The following is a 20,000-nucleotide window of genomic DNA, read 5'->3' on the forward strand; positions in this document are numbered from 1 at the left end:
TCATGTAGTCCTCAGACCCCCTCACAGTTTGTGGTATATGTGGTAACCTGTTCCTCATGTAGTCCTCAGACCCCCTCACAGTTTGTAGTCTACATGGTAACCTGTTCCTCATGTAGTCCTCAGACCCCCTCACAGTTTGTGGTATATGTGGTAACCTGTTCCTCATGTAGTCCTCAGACTCCCTCACAGTTTGTGGTTTACATGGTAACCTGTTCCTCATGTAGTCCTCAGACTCCCTCACAGTTTGTAACCTGTTCCTCATGTAGTCCTCAGACTCCCTCACAGTTTGTGGTTTACATGGTAACCTGTTCCTCATGTAGTCCTCAGACTCCCTCACAGTTTGTGGTTTACATGGTAACCTGTTCCTCATGTAGTCCTCAGACTCCCTCACAGTTTGTGGTATATGTGGTAACCTGTTCCTCATGTAGTCCTCAGACCCCCTCACAGTTTGTGGTATATGTGGTAACCTGTTCCTCATGTAGTCCTCAGACTCCCTCACAGTTTGTAACCTGTTCCTCATGTAGTCCTCAGACTCCCTCACAGTTTGTGGTATATGTGGTAACCTGTTCCTCATGTAGTCCTCAGACCCCCTCACAGTTTGTGGTATATGTGGTAACCTGTTCCTCATGTAGTCCTCAGACTCCCTCACAGTTTGTAACCTGTTCCTCATGTAGTCCTCAGACTCCCTCACAGTTTGTAACCTGTTCCTCATGTAGTCCTCAGACTCCCTCACAGTTTGTGGTATATGTGGTAACCTGTTCCTCATGTAGTCCTCAGACCCCCTCACAGTTTGTGGTATATGTGGTAACCTGTTCCTCATGTAGTCCTCAGACTCCCTCACAGTTTGTAACCTGTTCCTCATGTAGTCCTCAGACTCCCTCACAGTTTGTGGTTTACATGGTAACCTGTTCCTCATGTAGTCCTCAGACTCCCTCACAGTTTGTAACCTGTTCCTCATGTAGTCCTCAGACTCCCTCACAGTTTGTGGTCTACATGGTAACCTGTTCCTCATGTAGTCCTCAGACTCCCTCACAGTTTGTGGTTTACATGGTAACCTGTTCCTCATGTAGTCCTCAGACTCCCTCACAGTTTGTGGTCTACATGGTAACATGTTCCTCATGTAGTCCTCAGACTCCCTCACAGTTTGTGGTCTACATGGTAACCTGTTCCTCATGTAGTCCTCAGACCCCCTCACAGTTTGTGGTCTATGTGGTAACCTGTTCCTCATGTAGTCCTCAGACCCCCTCACAGTTTGTAGTCTACATGGTAACCTGTTCCTCATGTAGTCCTCAGACCCCCTCACAGTTTGTGGTCTATGTGGTAACCTGTTCCTCATGTAGTCCTCAGACCCCCTCACAGTTTGTGGTCTATGTGGTAACCTGTTCCTCATGTAGTCCTCAGACTCCCTCACAGTTTGTAGTCTACATGGTAACCTGTTCCTCATGTAGTCCTCAGACCCCCTCACAGTTTGTGGTCTATGTGGTAACCTGTTCCTCATGTAGTCCTCAGACCCCCTCACAGTTTGTAGTCTACATGGTAACCTGTTCCTCATGTAGTCCTCAGACCCCCTCACAGTTTGTGGTCTATGTGGTAACCTGTTCCTCATGTAGTCCTCAGACTCCCTCACAGTTTGTGGTCTATGTGGTAACCTGTTCCTCATGTAGTCCTCAGACTCCCTCACAGTTTGTGGTCTATGTGGTAACCTGTTCCTCATGTAGTCATGGTAAAGTCATGGACTCCCTCACAGTTTGTGGTCTACATGGTAACCTGTTCCTCATGAAGTCCTCAGACCCCCTCACAGTTTGTGGTCTACGTGGTAACCTGTTCCTCATGTAGTCCTCAGACTCCCTCACAGTTTGTGGTCTATGTGGTAACCTGTTCCTCATGTAGTCCTCAGACTCCCTCACAGTTTGTGGTCTATGTGGTAACCTGTTCCTCATGTAGTCATGGTAAAGTCATGGACTCCCTCACAGTTTGTGGTCTACATGGTAACCTGTTCCTCATGAAGTCCTCAGACCCCCTCACAGTTTGTGGTCTACGTGGTAACCTGTTCCTCATGTAGTCCTCAGACTCAGTTCATTAAAATGGATTGGAGCAAACGTAGATGGAGGAGTCAGTGAAGAGGGAGGGGTCAGCGAGGGGGGAGGAGTCAGTGAAGAGGGCGGTGGTTAGGAGGCTGTGAGGCTCTGAGGTTGGACTTCCTCCTGTATTGATGTTGCCGCTCTCAGTCTGAATTATTATATTTATTTTTTATGATTTATTATTTAATCACAACTTTATGTTTGTGTTGTTTTACTCGATGTCTCTTCAGGGAGCGTCCACTAACAGCAGCGTCCCCGGCTGCTGCCTTCAGGGACCGTCTCTGTTCAGCTCTCTGTGTCCGCCCGGACTCAACAAGACCGTCCAGCTCCTCAGCAGCATCATCCTCCCTCACCTGCACCACAGGTAACCCCTCCCGCACCTGCACCACAGGTAACCCCTCCCACACCTGCCTCACACCTGCACCACAGGTAACCCCTCCCACACCTCCACCACAGGTAACCCCTCCCACACCTGCACCACAGGTAACCCCTCCCGCACCTGCACCACAGGTAACCCCTCCCACACCTGCACCACACCTCCACCACAGGTAACCCCTCCCACACCTGCACCACAGGTAACCCCTCCCGCACCTGCACCACAGGTAACCCCTCCCGCACCTGCACCACAGGTAACCCCTCCCACACCTGCACCACACCTCCACCACAGGTAACCCCTCCCACACCTGCACCACAGGTAACCCCTCCCGCACCTGCACCACAGGTAACCCCTCCCACACCTGCACCACACCTCCACCACAGGTAACCCCTCCCACACCTGCACCACAGGTAACCCCTCCCACACCTCCACCACAGGTAACCCCTCCCACACCTGCACCACAGGTAACCCCTCCCACACCTCCACCACAGGTAACCCCTCCCACACCTCCACCACTGGTAAACTGTATCACACCTGCACCACAGGTAACCCCTCCCACACCTGCACCACAGGTAACCCCTCCCACACCTCCACCACAGGTAACCCCTCCCACACCTCCACCACAGGTAAACTATATCACACCTGCACCACAGGTAACCCCTCCCACACCTCCACCACAGGTAGCCCCTCCCACACCTGCACCACAGGTAACCCCTCCAGCTGTCTGCTGGTACAGGTGTTGTATACAGCGGTGTGACGTAATCAGTGATGTCATTCTCTGTCTGGTGTCCACAGCTCTCTCTCTGGGTGCACTGTCCTCCTTCACGGTCCCGCAGGAAGCGGGAAAGTGACGGCGGTGAGCGCAGCGGGTCGCAGATTGAACCTCCACCTGCTCAAGGTACGACAGAGAAGTGACACGGTCCTCCACTGACATGCTGTTTGTACTGTGTGTGTGCTGTCACTTGTTGTCATGGTAACACTCTTGTTGTCACCTGTACAGGTGGACTGTGTCAGTGTGTGTGCTGTACAGGTGGACTGTGTCAGTGTGTGTGCTGTCACTCGTCGTCATGGTAACACTCTCTTGTTGTTACCTGTACAGGTGGACTGTGTCAATGTGTGTGCTGTACAGGTGGACTGTGTCAGTGTGTGTGCTGTCACTCGTCGTCATGGTAACACTCTCTTGTTGTTACCTGTACAGGTGGACTGTGTCAGTGTGTGTGCTGTCACTCGTCGTCATGGTAACACTCTCTTGTTGTTACCTGTACAGGTGGACTGTGTCAGTTTGTGTGCTGTCACTCGTCGTCATGTTAACACTCTCTTGTTGTTACCTGTACAGGTGGACTGTGTCAGTTTGTGTGCTGTCACTCGTCGTCATGGTAACACTCTCTTGTTGTTACCTGTACAGGTGGACTGTGTCAGTGTGTGTGCTGTCACTCGTCGTCATGGTAACACTCTCTTGTTGTTACCTGTACAGGTGGACTGTGTCAGTGTGTGTGCTGTCACTCGTCGTCATGGTAACACTCTCTTGTTGTTACCTGTACAGGTGGACTGTGTCAGTGTGTGTGCTGTCACTCGTCGTCATGGTAACACTCTCTTGTTGTTACCTGTACAGGTGGACTGTGTCAGTGTGTGTGCTGTCACTCGTCGTCATGGTAACACTCTCTTGTTGTTACCTGTACAGGTGGACTGTGTCAGTGTGTGTGCTGTCACTCGTCGTCATGGTAACACTCTCTTGTTGTTACCTGTACAGGTGGACTGTGTCAGTGTGTGTGCTGACACCACTGCAGCCTCGGAGGTGAAGTTGGCGTCAGTGTTCCAGCGGGCAGGCGCTCTGCAGCCGTGCATCCTGCTTCTCAGAAACCTGCAGCTCCTGATCAAACCTCGAGGGGGCGGCGAGGAGGACGGCCGGCTGCAGGCGGCGCTCTGCCAGATGCTGCAGAGGGCCCCCAACAGGTCAGTGAGGAACCTTCTGCACACGCTCAGTGAGCTGCAGAGGAAATGTGATGTTATTTTACTTTGTGTTTCAGTGTGGTTGTCATAGCAACAGTCTGCAGACCTAGGGACCTGTCCACAGGTGTCATGGCGGCGTTTGTCCACCAAGTGGAGTTAGAGAGTCCCTCTGAGGAACAGAGACTCACCATGCTGGTCCACCTGAGCCGAGACCTGAACCTGGGGAGAGACGTGGACCTGCAGAGAGTCGCCAAAGTCTCTGTGGTACACAGACCAGAACAGACCAGAACAGACCACACCAGACTAGACCATAACAGACCAGAACAGACCACACCAGACCATAACAGACCAGAACAGACCACACCAGACTAGACCATAACAGACCAGAACAGACCAGACCATAACAGACCAGACCAGACCAGACCACACCAGACTAGACCAGAACAGACCAGACCACACCAGAACAGACCACACCAGACTAGACCAGACCAGACCACACCAGACTAGACCAGAACAGACCAGGACTGACCAGGACTGACCAGACCAGACCAGAACAGACCAGAACAGAACAGACCAGACCATAACAGACCACATCAGACCAGAACAGACCACACCACACCACACCAGACCAGACCAGACAAGAACAGACCAGACCACACCAGACTAGACCAGAACAGACCAGACCAGACCAGACCACACCAGACCAGACCACATCAGACCAGAACAGACAAGACCACACCAGACCAGACCACACCAGACCAGACCAGACCAAACCAGACCAGAACAGACCACACCACACCAGACTAGACCACACCACACCGGACCAGACCAGACCAGACCACAACAGACCAGACCACACCACACCAGACCAGACCAGACCAGACCAGACCAGACCACAACAGACCAGACCACACCACACCACACCACAACAGACCAGACCAGAACAGAACAGACCAGACCACACCAGACCAGACCACATCAGACCAGAACAGACAAGACCACACCAAACCAGACCACATCAGACCAGAACAGACAAGACCACACCAGACCAGACCACATCAGACCAGAACAGACCAGACCACAACAGACCAGACCAGACCAGACCAGAACAGACCAGACCAGACCATAACAGACCACATCAGACCAGAACAGACCACACCACACCACACCAGACTAGACCACACCAGACCAGACCACACCGGACTAGACCAGACCACAACAGAACAGACCACAACAGACCAGACCAGACCAGACCACACCACACCACACCACACCACACCAGACCAGACCACAACAGATCAGACCAGAACAGATCAGACCACACCAGACTAGACCAGAACAGACCAGACCAGATCAGACCAGACCACATCAGACCAGACCACACCAGACCAGACCAGATCAGACCACACCAGACCAGACCACATCAGACCAGAACAGACAAGACCACACCAAACCAGACCACATCAGACCAGAACAGACAAGACCACACCAGACCACATCAGACCAGAACAGACCAGACCAGACCAGACCATATCAGACCAGACCAGACCAGACCAGACCACAACATACCAGACCAGAACAGACAAGACCACACCAGACCACACCACACCAGACCAGACCAGACCACAACAGACCAGACCAGACCAGACCACACCAGACTAGACCAGAACAGAGAAGACCACACCAGACCAAACCACATCAGACCAGAACAGACCAGACCAGACCAGACCAGGACTGACCAGAACAGACCAGAACAGACCAGACCAGACCAGAACAGACCATAACAGACCACATCAGATCAGACCAGACCAGATCAGACCACACCAGACCAGACCACATCAGACCAAAACAGACCAGATCAGACCACACCAGACCAGACCACATCAGACCAGAACAGACAAGACCACACCAGACCAGACCACATCAGACCAGACCAGACCAGACCACATCAGACCAGACCAGACCAGACCAGACCACATCAGACCAGACCAGACCAGACCAGACCACACCTTTCATGCTTCTAAATGCTGATCAGCTGTGATCTTCATGTTGTCATTTGTCTTCTTGTGTAGCTGCTGATGTTGGTCTGGGGGGTCTCGTGGGTCTCGGGGGTCAGTTCCTCAGACGGTTTGTGTTTTCTCTTCAGGGTTTGGTTTTGGGGGATCTGAGCGCTCTGATGGTGGAGGCAGGTAGAGCCGCCTGCAGGAGACTCACCTGGTGAGACTGAGGACTCAAATCAAAGTGTGTCTGTGATCAGATCATCTGTTAACTCTCCTGACTCTCCACTGCAGTGTCGCTCGGCAGGAGGCGGACCTGTGCTCAAGTGGAGTGACCATCATGAACCAGGACTTTAGCTCTGCCCTCCAGACGCTGCAGGACGCTCAGTCCACCGCCATAGGAGCCCCAAAGGTCAGCAGACCCAGATCAGAGGTCCACCCCTCTAAATATCTGAGGGTCAGATTTACTAAGCTCCTAAGTAAAGAGTACTAAATTGCGTGTTCACTCCAAAAGTTTGCACGTTTGGTTGGTTGCCGTTTTGCAGGTGATCTACTAAGAACATTTGCGTGAATGACACCAGGTGAAAACCTTGTGGAGGCGGAGCTATTTAAGTTAGGTTGTTCTACTGGTTTACATCACGGAGAGTTTGGACAGAAAGCAGGATGACTGCAAGCGCAAAATAGGTATCAGTGAGAGAGGCAAATAAACACACAATACTTTCTAGTTATAGGAGATAAATCTGAATATTACAAAGAAACTGTGGTGATAAGAAAACCTCGGCATTAAACATGGCCTCTCTCTTCTTCTTCTCTTAATCTTAAGAATGAAGTGTCATACATTAAACATGGCCTCTCTCTTCTTCTCTTAATCTTAAGAATGAAGTGTCATACATTAAACAGGGCCTCCCTCTTCTTCTCTTAATCTTAAGAATGAAGTGTCATACATTAAACATGGCCTCTCTCTTCTTCTTCTCTTAATCTTAAGAATGAAGTGTCATACATTAAACATGGCCTCTCTCTTCTTCTCTTAATCTTAAGAATGAAGTGTCATACATTAAACATGGCCTCTCTCTTCTTCTTCTCTTAATCTTAAGAATGAAGTGTCATACATTAAACATGGCCTCTCTCTTCTTCTCTTAATCTTAAGAATGAAGTGTCATACATTAAACAGGGCCTCTCTCTTCTTCTCTTAATCTTAAGAATGAAGTGTCATACATTAAACATGGCCTCTCTCTTCTTCTTCTCTTAATCTTAAGAATGAAGTGTCATACATTAAACATGGCCTCCCTCTTCTTCTTCTCTTAATCTTAAGAATGAAGTGTCATACATTAAACATGGCCTCTCTCTTCTTCTTCTCTTAATCTTAAGAATGAAGTGTCATACATTAAACATGGCCTCTCTCTTCTTCTCTTAATCTTAAGAATGAAGTGTCATACATTAAACATGGCCTCCCTCTTCTTCTCTTAATCTTAAGAATGAAGTGTCATACATTAAACATGGCCTCTCTCTTCTTCTTCTCTTAATCTTAAGAATGAAGTGTCATACATTAAACATGGCCTCTCTCTTCTTCTTCTCTTAATCTTAAGAATGAAGTGTCATACATTAAACATGGCCTCCCTCTTCTTCTCTTAATCTTAAGAATGAAGTGTCATACATTAAACAGGGCCTCTCTCTTCTTCTTCTCTTAATCTTAAGAATGAAGTGTCATACATTAAACATGGCCTCTCTCTTCTTCTCTTAATCTTAAGAATGAAGTGTCATACATTAAACATGGCCTCTCTCTTCTTCTTCTCTTAATCTTAAGAATGAAGTGTCATACATTAAACATGGCCTCTCTCTTCTTCTTCTCTTAATCTTAAGAATGAAGTGTCATACATTAAACATGGCCTCTCTCTTCTTCTTCTCTTAATCTTAAGAATGAAGTGTCATACATTAAACATGGCCTCTCTTCTTCTTCTCTTAATCTTAAGAATGAAGTGTCATACATTAAACATGGCCTCTCTTCTTCTTCTCTTAATCTTAAGAATGAAGTGTCATACATTAAACATGGCCTCTCTCTTCTTCTTCTCTTAATCTTAAGAATGAAGTGTCATACATTAAACAGGGCCTCTCTCTTCTTCTCTTAATCTTAAGAATGAAGTGTCATACATTAAACAGGGCCTCTCTCTTCTTCTCTTAATCTTAAGAATGAAGTGTCATACATTAAACATGGCCTCTCTCTTCTTCTCTTAATCTTAAGAATGAAGTGTCATACATTAAACATGGCCTCTCTCTTCTTCTCTTAATCTTAAGAATGAAGTGTCATACATTAAACATGGCCTCTCTCTTCTTCTTCTCTTAATCTTAAGAATGAAGTGTCATACATTAAACAGGGCCTCTCTCTTCTTCTCTTAATCTTAAGAATGAAGTGTCATACATTAAACAGGGACTCTCTTCTTCTTCTCTTAATCTTAAGAATGAAGTGTCATACATTAAACATGGCCTCTCTCTTCTTCTTCTCTTAATCTTAAGAATGAAGTGTCATACATTAAACATGGCCTCTCTCTTCTTCTTCTCTTAATCTTAAGAATGAAGTGTCATACATTAAACATGGCCTCTCTCTTCTTCTTCTCTTAATCTTAAGAATGAAGTGTCATACATTAAACATGGCCTCCCTCTTCTCTTAATCTTAAGAATGAAGTGTCATACATTAAACAGGGCCTCTCTCTTCTTCTTCTCTTAATCTTAAGAATGAAGTGTCATACATTAAACATGGCCTCTCTCTTCTTCTTCTCTTAATCTTAAGAATGAAGTGTCATACATTAAACATGGCCTCTCTCTTCTTCTCTTAATCTTAAGAATGAAGTGTCATACATTAAACATGGCCTCTCTCTTCTTCTTCTCTTAATCTTAAGAATGAAGTGTCATACATTAAACATGGCCTCCCTCTTCTTCTCTTAATCTTAAGAATGAAGTGTCATACATTAAACATGGCCTCTCTCTTCTCTTAATCTTAAGAATGAAGTGTCATACATTAAACATGGCCTCCCTCTTCTTCTCTTAATCTTAAGAATGAAGTGTCATACATTAAACATGGCCTCCCTCTTCTTCTTCTCTTAATCTTAAGAATGAAGTGTCATACATTAAACATGGCCTCTCTCTTCTTCTTCTCTTAATCTTAAGAATGAAGTGTCATACATTAAACATGGCCTCTCTCTTCTTCTTCTCTTAATCTTAAGAATGAAGTGTCATACATTAAACAGGGCCTCTCTCTTCTTCTTCTCTTAATCTTAAGAATGAAGTGTCATACATTAAACATGGCCTCTCTCTTCTTCTCTTAATCTTAAGAATGAAGTGTCATACATTAAACAGGGCCTCTCTCTTCTTCTTCTCTTAATCTTAAGAATGAAGTGTCATACATTAAACATGGCCTCCCTCTTCTCTTAATCTTAAGAATGAAGTGTCATACATTAAACAGGGCCTCTCTCTTCTTCTTCTCTTAATCTTAAGAATGAAGTGTCATACATTAAACATGGCCTCCCTCTTCTCTTAATCTTAAGAATGAAGTGTCATACATTAAACATGGCCTCCCTCTTCTCTTAATCTTAAGAATGAAGTGTCATACATTAAACATGGCCTCCCTCTTCTCTTAATCTTAAGAATGAAGTGTCATACATTAAACATGGCCTCCCTCTTCTCTTAATCTTAAGAATGAAGTGTCATACATTAAACATGGCCTCTCTCTTCTTCTTCTCTTAATCTTAAGAATGAAGTGTCATACATTAAACAGGGCCTCTCTCTTCTTCTTCTCTTAATCTTAAGAATGAAGTGTCATACATTAAACATGGCCTCTCTCTTCTTCTCTTAATCTTAAGAATGAAGTGTCATACATTAAACATGGCCTCTCTCTTCTTCTTCTCTTAATCTTAAGAATGAAGTGTCATACATTAAACATGGCCTCTCTCTTCTTCTCTTAATCTTAAGAATGAAGTGTCATACATTAAACATGGCCTCTCTCTTCTTCTCTTAATCTTAAGAATGAAGTGTCATACATTAAACATGGCCTCTCTCTTCTTCTCTTAATCTTAAGAATGAAGTGTCATACATTAAACATGGCCTCTCTCTTCTTCTCTTAATCTTAAGAATGAAGTGTCATACATTAAACATGGCCTCTCTCTTCTCTTAATCTTAAGAATGAAGTGTCATACATTAAACAGGGCCTCTCTCTTCTTCTTCTCTTAATCTTAAGAATGAAGTGTCATACATTAAACATGGCCTCTCTCTTCTTCTCTTAATCTTAAGAATGAAGTGTCATACATTAAACATGGCCTCCCTCTTCTTCTCTTAATCTTAAGAATGAAGTGTCATACATTAAACATGGCCTCTCTCTTCTTCTTCTCTTAATCTTAAGAATGAAGTGTCATACATTAAACATGGCCTCTCTCTTCTTCTTCTCTTAATCTTAAGAATGAAGTGTCATACATTAAACATGGCCTCTCTCTTCTTCTTCTCTTAATCTTAAGAATGAAGTGTCATACATTAAACATAGCCTCTCTCTTCTCTTAATCTTAAGAATGAAGTGTCATACATTAAACAGGGCCTCTCTCTTCTTCTTCTCTTAATCTTAAGAATGAAGTGTCATACATTAAACATGGCCTCTCTCTTCTTCCCTTAATCTTAAGAATGAAGTGTCATACATTAAACAGGGCCTCTCTCTTCTTCTTCTCTTAATCTTAAGAATGAAGTGTCATACATTAAACATGGCCTCTCTTCTTCTTCTCTTAATCTTAAGAATGAAGTGTCATACATTAAACATGGCCTCTCTCTTCTCTTAATCTTAAGAATGAAGTGTCATACATTAAACATGGCCTCTCTCTTCTTCTTCTCTTAATCTTAAGAATGAAGTGTCATACATTAAACATGGCCTCTCTCTTCTCTTAATCTTAAGAATGAAGTGTCATACATTAAACATGGCCTCTCTCTTCTTCTTCTCTTAATCTTAAGAATGAAGTGTCATACATTAAACATGGCCTCTCTCTTCTCTTAATCTTAAGAATGAAGTGTCATACATTAAACATGGCCTCTCTCTTCTTCTTCTCTTAATCTTAAGAATGAAGTGTCATACATTAAACATGGCCTCTCTCTTCTTCCCTTAATCTTAAGAATGAAGTGTCATACATTAAACATGGCCTCTCTCTTCTTCTCTTAATCTTAAGAATGAAGTGTCATACATTAAACATGGCCTCTCTTCTTCTTCTCTTAATCTTAAGAATGAAGTGTCATACATTAAACATGGCCTCTCTCTTCTTCTTCTCTTAATCTTAAGAATGAAGTGTCATACATTAAACATGGCCTCTCTCTTCTTCTCTTAATCTTAAGAATGAAGTGTCATACATTAAACAGGGCCTCTCTCTTCTTCTTCTCTTAATCTTAAGAATGAAGTGTCATACATTAAACATGGCCTCTCTCTTCTTCTCTTAATCTTAAGAATGAAGTGTCATACATTAAACATGGCCTCTCTCTTCTTCTTCTCTTAATCTTAAGAATGAAGTGTCATACATTAAACATGGCCTCTCTCTTCTTCTTCTCTTAATCTTAAGAATGAAGTGTCATACATTAAACATGGCCTCTCTCTTCTTCTTCTCTTAATCTTAAGAATGAAGTGTCATACATTAAACATGGCCTCTCTCTTCTTCTTCTCTTAATCTTAAGAATGAAGTGTCATACATTAAACATGGCCTCCCTCTTCTCTTAATCTTAAGAATGAAGTGTCATACATTAAACAGGGCCTCTCTCTTCTTCTTCTCTTAATCTTAAGAATGAAGTGTCATACATTAAACATGGCCTCTCTCTTCTTCTTCTCTTAATCTTAAGAATGAAGTGTCATACATTAAACATGGCCTCTCTCTTCTTCTCTTAATCTTAAGAATGAAGTGTCATACATTAAACATGGCCTCTCTCTTCTTCTTCTCTTAATCTTACGAATGAAGTGTCATACATTAAACATGGCCTCTCTTCTTCTTCTCTTAATCTTAAGAATGAAGTGTCATACATTAAACATGGCCTCTCTCTTCTTCTTCTCTTAATCTTAAGAATGAAGTGTCATACATTAAACAGGGCCTCTCTCTTCTTCTCTTAATCTTAAGAATGAAGTGTCATACATTAAACATGGCCTCTCTCTTCTTCTTCTCTTAATCTTAAGAATGAAGTGTCATACATTAAACATGGCCTCTCTCTTCTCTTAATCTTAAGAATGAAGTGTCATACATTAAACAGGGCCTCTCTCTTCTTCTCTTAATCTTAAGAATGAAGTGTCATACATTAAACATGGCCTCTCTCTTCTTCTTCTCTTAATCTTAAGAATGAAGTGTCATACATTAAACATGGCCTCTCTCTTCTCTTAATCTTAAGAATGAAGTGTCATACATTAAACAGGGCCTCTCTCTTCTTCTTCTCTTAATCTTAAGAATGAAGTGTCATACATTAAACATGGCCTCTCTCTTCTCTTAATCTTAAGAATGAAGTGTCATACATTAAACAGGGCCTCTCTCTTCTTCTTCTCTTAATCTTAAGAATGAAGTGTCATACATTAAACATGGCCTCTCTCTTCTTCTCTTAATCTTAAGAATGAAGTGTCATACATTAAACATGGCCTCTCTCTTCTCTTAATCTTAAGAATGAAGTGTCATACATTAAACATGGCCTCTCTCTTCTTCTTCTCTTAATCTTAAGAATGAAGTGTCATACATTAAACATGGCCTCTCTCTTCTTCTCTTAATCTTAAGAATGAAGTGTCATACATTAAACAGGGCCTCTCTCTTCTTCTTCTCTTAATCTTAAGAATGAAGTGTCATACATTAAACATGGCCTCTCTCTTCTCTTAATCTTAAGAATGAAGTGTCATACATTAAACAGGGCCTCTCTCTTCTTCTCTTAATCTTAAGAATGAAGTGTCATACATTAAACATGGCCTCTCTCTTCTCTTAATCTTAAGAATGAAGTGTCATACATTAAACAGGGCCTCTCTCTTCTTCTTCTCTTAATCTTAAGAATGAAGTGTCATACATTAAACAGGGCCTCTCTCTTCTTCTTCTCTTAATCTTAAGAATGAAGTGTCATACATTAAACATGGCCTCCCTCTTCTTCTTCTCTTAATCTTAAGAATGAAGTGTCATACATTAAACATGGCCTCTCTTCTTCTTCTCTTAATCTTAAGAATGAAGTGTCATACATTAAACATGGCCTCTCTTCTTCTTCTCTTAATCTTAAGAATGAAGTGTCATACATTAAACATGGCCTCTCTTCTTCTTCTCTTAATCTTAAGAATGAAGTGTCATACATTAAACATGGCCTCTCTTCTTCTTCTCTTAATCTTAAGAATGAAGTGTCATACATTAAACATGGCCTCTCTCTTCTCTTAATCTTAAGAATGAAGTGTCATACATTAAACATGGCCTCTCTTCTTCTTCTCTTAATCTTAAGAATGAAGTGTCATACATTAAACATGGCCTCTCTTCTTCTTCTCTTAATCTTAAGAATGAAGTGTCATACATTAAACATGGCCTCTCTCTTCTCTTAATCTTAAGAATGAAGTGTCATACATTAAACATGGCCTCTCTCTTCTTCTCTTAATCTTAAGAATGAAGTGTCATACATTAAACATGGCCTCTCTCTTCTTCTTCTCTTAATCTTAAGAATGAAGTGTCATACATTAAACATGGCCTCTCTTCTTCTTCTTCTCTTAATCTTAAGAATGAAGTGTCATACATTAAACAGGGCCTCTCTCTTCTTCTTCTCTTAATCTTAAGAATGAAGTGTCATACATTAAACATGGCCTCTCTCTTCTCTTAATCTTAAGAATGAAGTGTCATACATTAAACATGGCCTCTCTCTTCTTCTTCTCTTAATCTTAAGAATGAAGTGTCATACATTAAACATGGCCTCTCTCTTCTTCTTCTCTTAATCTTAAGAATGAAGTGTCATACATTAAACATGGCCTCTCTCTTCTCTTAATCTTAAGAATGAAGTGTCATACATTAAACATGGCCTCTCTCTTCTTCTTCTCTTAATCTTAAGAATGAAGTGTCATACATTAAACATGGCCTCTCTCTTCTCTTAATCTTAAGAATGAAGTGTCATACATTAAACAGGGCCTCCCTCTTCTTCTTCTCTTAATCTTAAGAATGAAGTGTCATACATTAAACATGGCCTCTCTCTTCTTCTTCTCTTAATCTTAAGAATGAAGTGTCATACATTAAACATGGCCTCCCTCTTCTTCTCTTAATCTTAAGAATGAAGTGTCATACATTAAACATGGCCTCCCTCTTCTTCTCTTAATCTTAAGAATGAAGTGTCATACATTAAACAGGGCCTCTCTCTTCTTCTTCTTCTCTTAATCTTAAGAATGAAGTGTCATACATTAAACATGGCCTCTCTCTTCTTCTTCTCTTAATCTTAAGAATGAAGTGTCATACATTAAACATGGCCTCTCTCTTCTTCTTCTCTTAATCTTAAGAATGAAGTGTCATACATTAAACATGGCCTCCCTCTTCTTCTCTTAATCTTAAGAATGAAGTGTCATACATTAAACATGGCCTCTCTCTTCTTCTCTTAATCTTAAGAATGAAGTGTCATACATTAAACATGGCCTCTCTCTTCTTCTCTTAATCTTAAGAATGAAGTGTCATACATTAAACATGGCCTCCCTCTTCTTCTCTTAATCTTAAGAATGAAGTGTCATACATTAAACATGGCCTCCCTCTTCTTCTCTCAATCTTAAGAATGAAGTGTCATACATTAAACATGGCCTCTCTCTTCTTCTTCTCTTAATCTTAAGAATGAAGTGTCATACATTAAACATGGCCTCCCTCTTCTTCTCTTAATCTTAAGAATGAAGTGTCATACATTAAACAGGGCCTCCCTCTTCTTCTCTTAATCTTAAGAATGAAGTGTCATACATTAAACATGGCCTCTCTCTTCTTCTTCTCTTAATCTTAAGAATGAAGTGTCATACATTAAACATGGCCTCTCTCTTCTTCTTCTCTTAATCTTAAGAATGAAGTGTCATACATTAAACATGGCCTCTCTCTTCTTCTTCTCTTAATCTTAAGAATGAAGTGTCATACATTAAACATGGCCTCTCTCTTCTTCTCTTAATCTTAAGAATGAAGTGTCATACATTAAACATGGCCTCCCTCTTCTTCTTCTCTTAATCTTAAGAATGAAGTGTCATACATTAAACAGGGCCTCCCTCTTCTTCTCTTAATCTTAAGAATGAAGTGTCATACATTAAACAGGGCCTCTCTCTTCTTCTTCTCTTAATCTTAAGAATGAAGTGTCATACATTAAACATGGCCTCTCTCTTCTTCTTCTCTTAATCTTAAGAATGAAGTGTCATACATTAAACATGGCCTCTCTCTTCTTCTTCTTCTCTTAATCTTAAGAATGAAGTGTCATACATTAAACATGGCCTCTCTCTTCTTCTCTTAATCTTAAGAATGAAGTGTCATACATTAAACATGGCCTCCCTCTTCTTCTCTTAATCTTAAGAATGAAGTGTCATACATTAAACAGGGCCTCTCTCTTCTTCTTCTCTTAATCTTAAGAATGAAGTGTCATACATTAAACATGGCCTCTCTCTTCTTCTTCTCTTAATCTTAAGAATGAAGTGTCATACATTAAACAGGGCCTCTCTCTTCTTCTCTTAATCTTAAGAATGAAGTGTCATACATTAAACATGGCCTCTCTCTTCTTTTAATCTTAAGAATGAAGTGTCATACATTAAACATGGCCTCTCTCTTCTTTTAATCTTAAGAATGAAGTGTCATACATTAAACATGGCCTCTCTCTTCTTCTCTTAATCTTAAGAATGAAGTGTCATACATTAAACATGGCCTCTCTCTTCTTCTTCTCTTAATCTTAAGAATGAAGTGTCATACATTAAACATGGCCTCTCTCTTCTTCTTCTCTTAATCTTAAGAATGAAGTGTCATACATTAAACATGGCCTCCCTCTTCTTCTCTTAATCTTAAGAATGAAGTGTCATACATTAAACATGGCCTCTCTCTTCTTCTTCTCTTAATCTTAAGAATGAAGTGTCATACATTAAACAGGGCCTCTCTCTTCTTCTTCTCTTAATCTTAAGAATGAAGTGTCATACATTAAACAGGGCCTCTCTCTTCTTCTTCTCTTAATCTTAAGAATGAAGTGTCATACATTAAACATGGCCTCTCTCTTCTTCTTCTCTTAATCTTAAGAATGAAGTGTCATACATTAAACAGGGCCTCTCTCTTCTTCTTCTCTTAATCTTAAGAATGAAGTGTCATACATTAAACATGGCCTCCCTCTTCTTCTCTTAATCTTAAGAATGAAGTGTCATACATTAAACATGGCCTCTCTCTTCTTCTCTTAATCTTAAGAATGAAGTGTCATACATTAAACATGGCCTCCCTCTTCTTCTTCTCTTAATCTTAAGAATGAAGTGTCATACATTAAACATGGCCTCCCTCTTCTTCTCTTAATCTTAAGAATGAAGTGTCATACATTAAACATGGCCTCTCTCTTCTTCTTCTCTTAATCTTAAGAATGAAGTGTCATACATTAAACATGGCCTCCCTCTTCTTCTCTTAATCTTAAGAATGAAGTGTCATACATTAAACATGGCCTCTCTCTTCTTCTTCTCTTAATCTTAAGAATGAAGTGTCATACATTAAACAGGGCCTCTCTCTTCTTCTTCTCTTAATCTTAAGAATGAAGTGTCATACATTAAACATGGCCTCTCTCTTCTTCTCTTAATCTTAAGAATGAAGTGTCATACATTAAACATGGCCTCTCTCTTCTTTTAATCTTAAGAATGAAGTGTCATACATTAAACATGGCCTCTCTCTTCTTCTTCTCTTAATCTTAAGAATGAAGTGTCATACATTAAACATGGCCTCTCTCTTCTTCTTCTCTTAATCTTAAGAATGAAGTGTCATACATTAAACATGGCCTCTCTCTTCTTCTCTTAATCTTAAGAATGAAGTGTCATACATTAAACATGGCCTCTCTCTTCTTCTTCTCTTAATCTTAAGAATGAAGTGTCATACATTAAACATGGCCTCTCTCTTCTCTTAATCTTACGAATGAAGTGTCATACATTAAACATGGCCTCTCTCTTCTTCTCTTAATCTTAAGAATGAAGTGTCATACATTAAACATGGCCTCTCTCTTCTTCTTCTCTTAATCTTAAGAATGAAGTGTCATACATTAAACATGGCCTCTCTCTTCTTCTTCTTTTAATCTTAACAATGAAGTGTCATACATTAAACATGGCCTCTCTCTTCTTCTTCTCTTAATCTTAAGAATGAAGTGTCATACATTAAACATGGCCTCCCTCTTCTTCTCTTAATCTTAAGAATGAAGTGTCATACATTAAACATGGCCTCTCTCTTCTTCTCTTAATCTTAAGAATGAAGTGTCATACATTAAACATGGCCTCTCTCTTCTTCTCTTAATCTTAAGAATGAAGTGTCATACATTAAACATGGCCTCTCTCTTCTTCTTCTCTTAATCTTAAGAATGAAGTGTCATACATTAAACATGGCCTCTCTCTTCTTCTCTTAATCTTAAGAATGAAGTGTCATACATTAAACATGGCCTCTCTCTTCTTCTTCCCTTAATCTTAAGAATGAAGTGTCATACATTAAACATGGCCTCTCTCTTCTTCTCTTAATCTTAAGAATGAAGTGTCATACATTAAACATGGCCTCTCTTCTTCTTCTCTTAATCTTAAGAATGAAGTGTCATACATTAAACATGGCCTCTCTCTTCTTCTTCTCTTAATCTTAAGAATGAAGTGTCATACATTAAACAGGGCCTCTCTCTTCTTCTTCTCTTAATCTTAAGAATGAAGTGTCATACATTAAACATGGCCTCTCTCTTCTTCTTCTCTTAATCTTAAGAATGAAGTGTCATACATTAAACATGGCCTCCCTCTTCTTCTCTTAATCTTAAGAATGAAGTGTCATACATTAAACATGGCCTCTCTCTTCTCTTAATCTTAAGAATGAAGTGTCATACACTAAACAGGGCCTCTCTCTTCTTCTCTTAATCTTAAGAATGAAGTGTCATACATTAAACATGGCCTCTCTCTTCTCTTAATCTTAAGAATGAAGTGTCATACACTAAACAGGGCCTCTCTCTTCTTCTCTTAATCTTAAGAATGAAGTGTCATACATTAAACATGGCCTCTCTCTTCTTCTCTTAATCTTAAGAATGAAGTGTCATACATTAAACATGGCCTCTCTCTTCTTCTTCTCTTAATCTTAAGAATGAAGTGTCATACATTAAACAGGGCCTCTCTCTTCTTCTTCTCTTAATCTTAAGAATGAAGTGTCATACATTAAACATGGCCTCTCTCTTCTTCTCTTAATCTTAAGAATGAAGTGTCATACATTAAACATGGCCTCTCTCTTCTTCTCTTAATCTTAAGAATGAAGTGTCATACATTAAACATGGCCTCTCTCTTCTTCTTCTCTTAATCTTAAGAATGAAGTGTCATACATTAAACATGGCCTCTCTCTTCTTCTTCTCTTAATCTTAAGAATGAAGTGTCATACATTAAACATGGCCTCTCTCTTCTTCTTCTCTTAATCTTAAGAATGAAGTGTCATACATTAAACATGGCCTCTCTCTTCTTCTTCTCTTAATCTTAAGAATGAAGTGTCATACATTAAACATGGCCTCTCTCTTCTTCTCTTAATCTTAAGAATGAAGTGTCATACATTAAACATGGCCTCTCTCTTCTTCTCTTAATCTTAAGAATGAAGTGTCATACATTAAACATGGCCTCTCTCTTCTTCTTCTCTTAATCTTAAGAATGAAGTGTCATACATTAAACATGGCCTCTCTCTTCTTCTTCTCTTAATCTTAAGAATGAAGTGTCATACATTAAACATGGCCTCCCTCTTCTTCTTCTCTTAATCTTAAGAATGAAGTGTCATACATTGAGCAGGAGGTGTGAGCTGTGTCCTCTGTGGACCGGGCGCTGTGTCTGATCAGACATAAATGACCTGGTAAAAGGTATTGAAGACGGGGGTACAAGCAGTGGTGAGGTACCCTCATCAAAGCGTCCTACAGAGTAGCAGCAGCAGCTTTAGAGGGAGGAGACGAGCGCATTATGGAGAGGAGCGCACCGGAGGGGGCGAGCTGGGGGAGAGACGCACAACCTGAGAAAAATGAATGAAATGAAATGAAAATGAAAAGAGGGAAATAGGACGACATAAATATCAATGTTGAAATTCTTTTGAATGCAGAGGCTGTGAATGTTCAGTTTTGTTTGGATATATGGCAACAACAGCCTGTAGTTTAATCATGGTGTTTCTCTTCTTTAACGATTAGAATATTGAATCAAATTAAAAAATAAATGCATGCCATTTATTTTTCTGTCATTTGAAACATGTAAACACTGTAAAAACGATCTGTATGCCTTCTTTGATTGTTCCTATGTCTCCTCCTAACTTCAATAACAGCAGTCTGTTGTGTGTAACACTGCTCTCCTGGATTAACACCTTCCTTTCAAAGGTGTTAAATACAGACACCGTCACAATCACCTCAGTTTTTGTCAGGTTTGGTAAA

The 20,000-nt window shown here is 41.0% G+C and overlaps 1 protein-coding gene across 1 annotated transcript in view; it reads left to right on the plus strand.

Moving 5' to 3' along the window:
• pex6 (peroxisomal biogenesis factor 6) overlaps positions 1–20,000 on the plus strand; it is a 33,497-nt gene that overhangs the window by 9,296 nt on the left and 4,201 nt on the right. Inside the window, exons 6-11 of the mRNA XM_061063906.1 lie at positions 2,312–2,445; positions 3,253–3,355; positions 4,208–4,410; positions 4,485–4,671; positions 6,554–6,624; positions 6,699–6,816. Coding sequence (XP_060919889.1) covers positions 2,312–2,445; positions 3,253–3,355; positions 4,208–4,410; positions 4,485–4,671; positions 6,554–6,624; positions 6,699–6,816 — 816 coding nt within the window. The remainder of the gene's footprint in view (positions 1–2,311; positions 2,446–3,252; positions 3,356–4,207; positions 4,411–4,484; positions 4,672–6,553; positions 6,625–6,698; positions 6,817–20,000) is intronic.

This window comes from Labrus mixtus, chromosome 2 (assembly GCF_963584025.1).
Source record: "Labrus mixtus chromosome 2, fLabMix1.1, whole genome shotgun sequence".
Taxonomy (NCBI): Eukaryota; Metazoa; Chordata; class Actinopteri; order Labriformes; family Labridae; genus Labrus; species Labrus mixtus.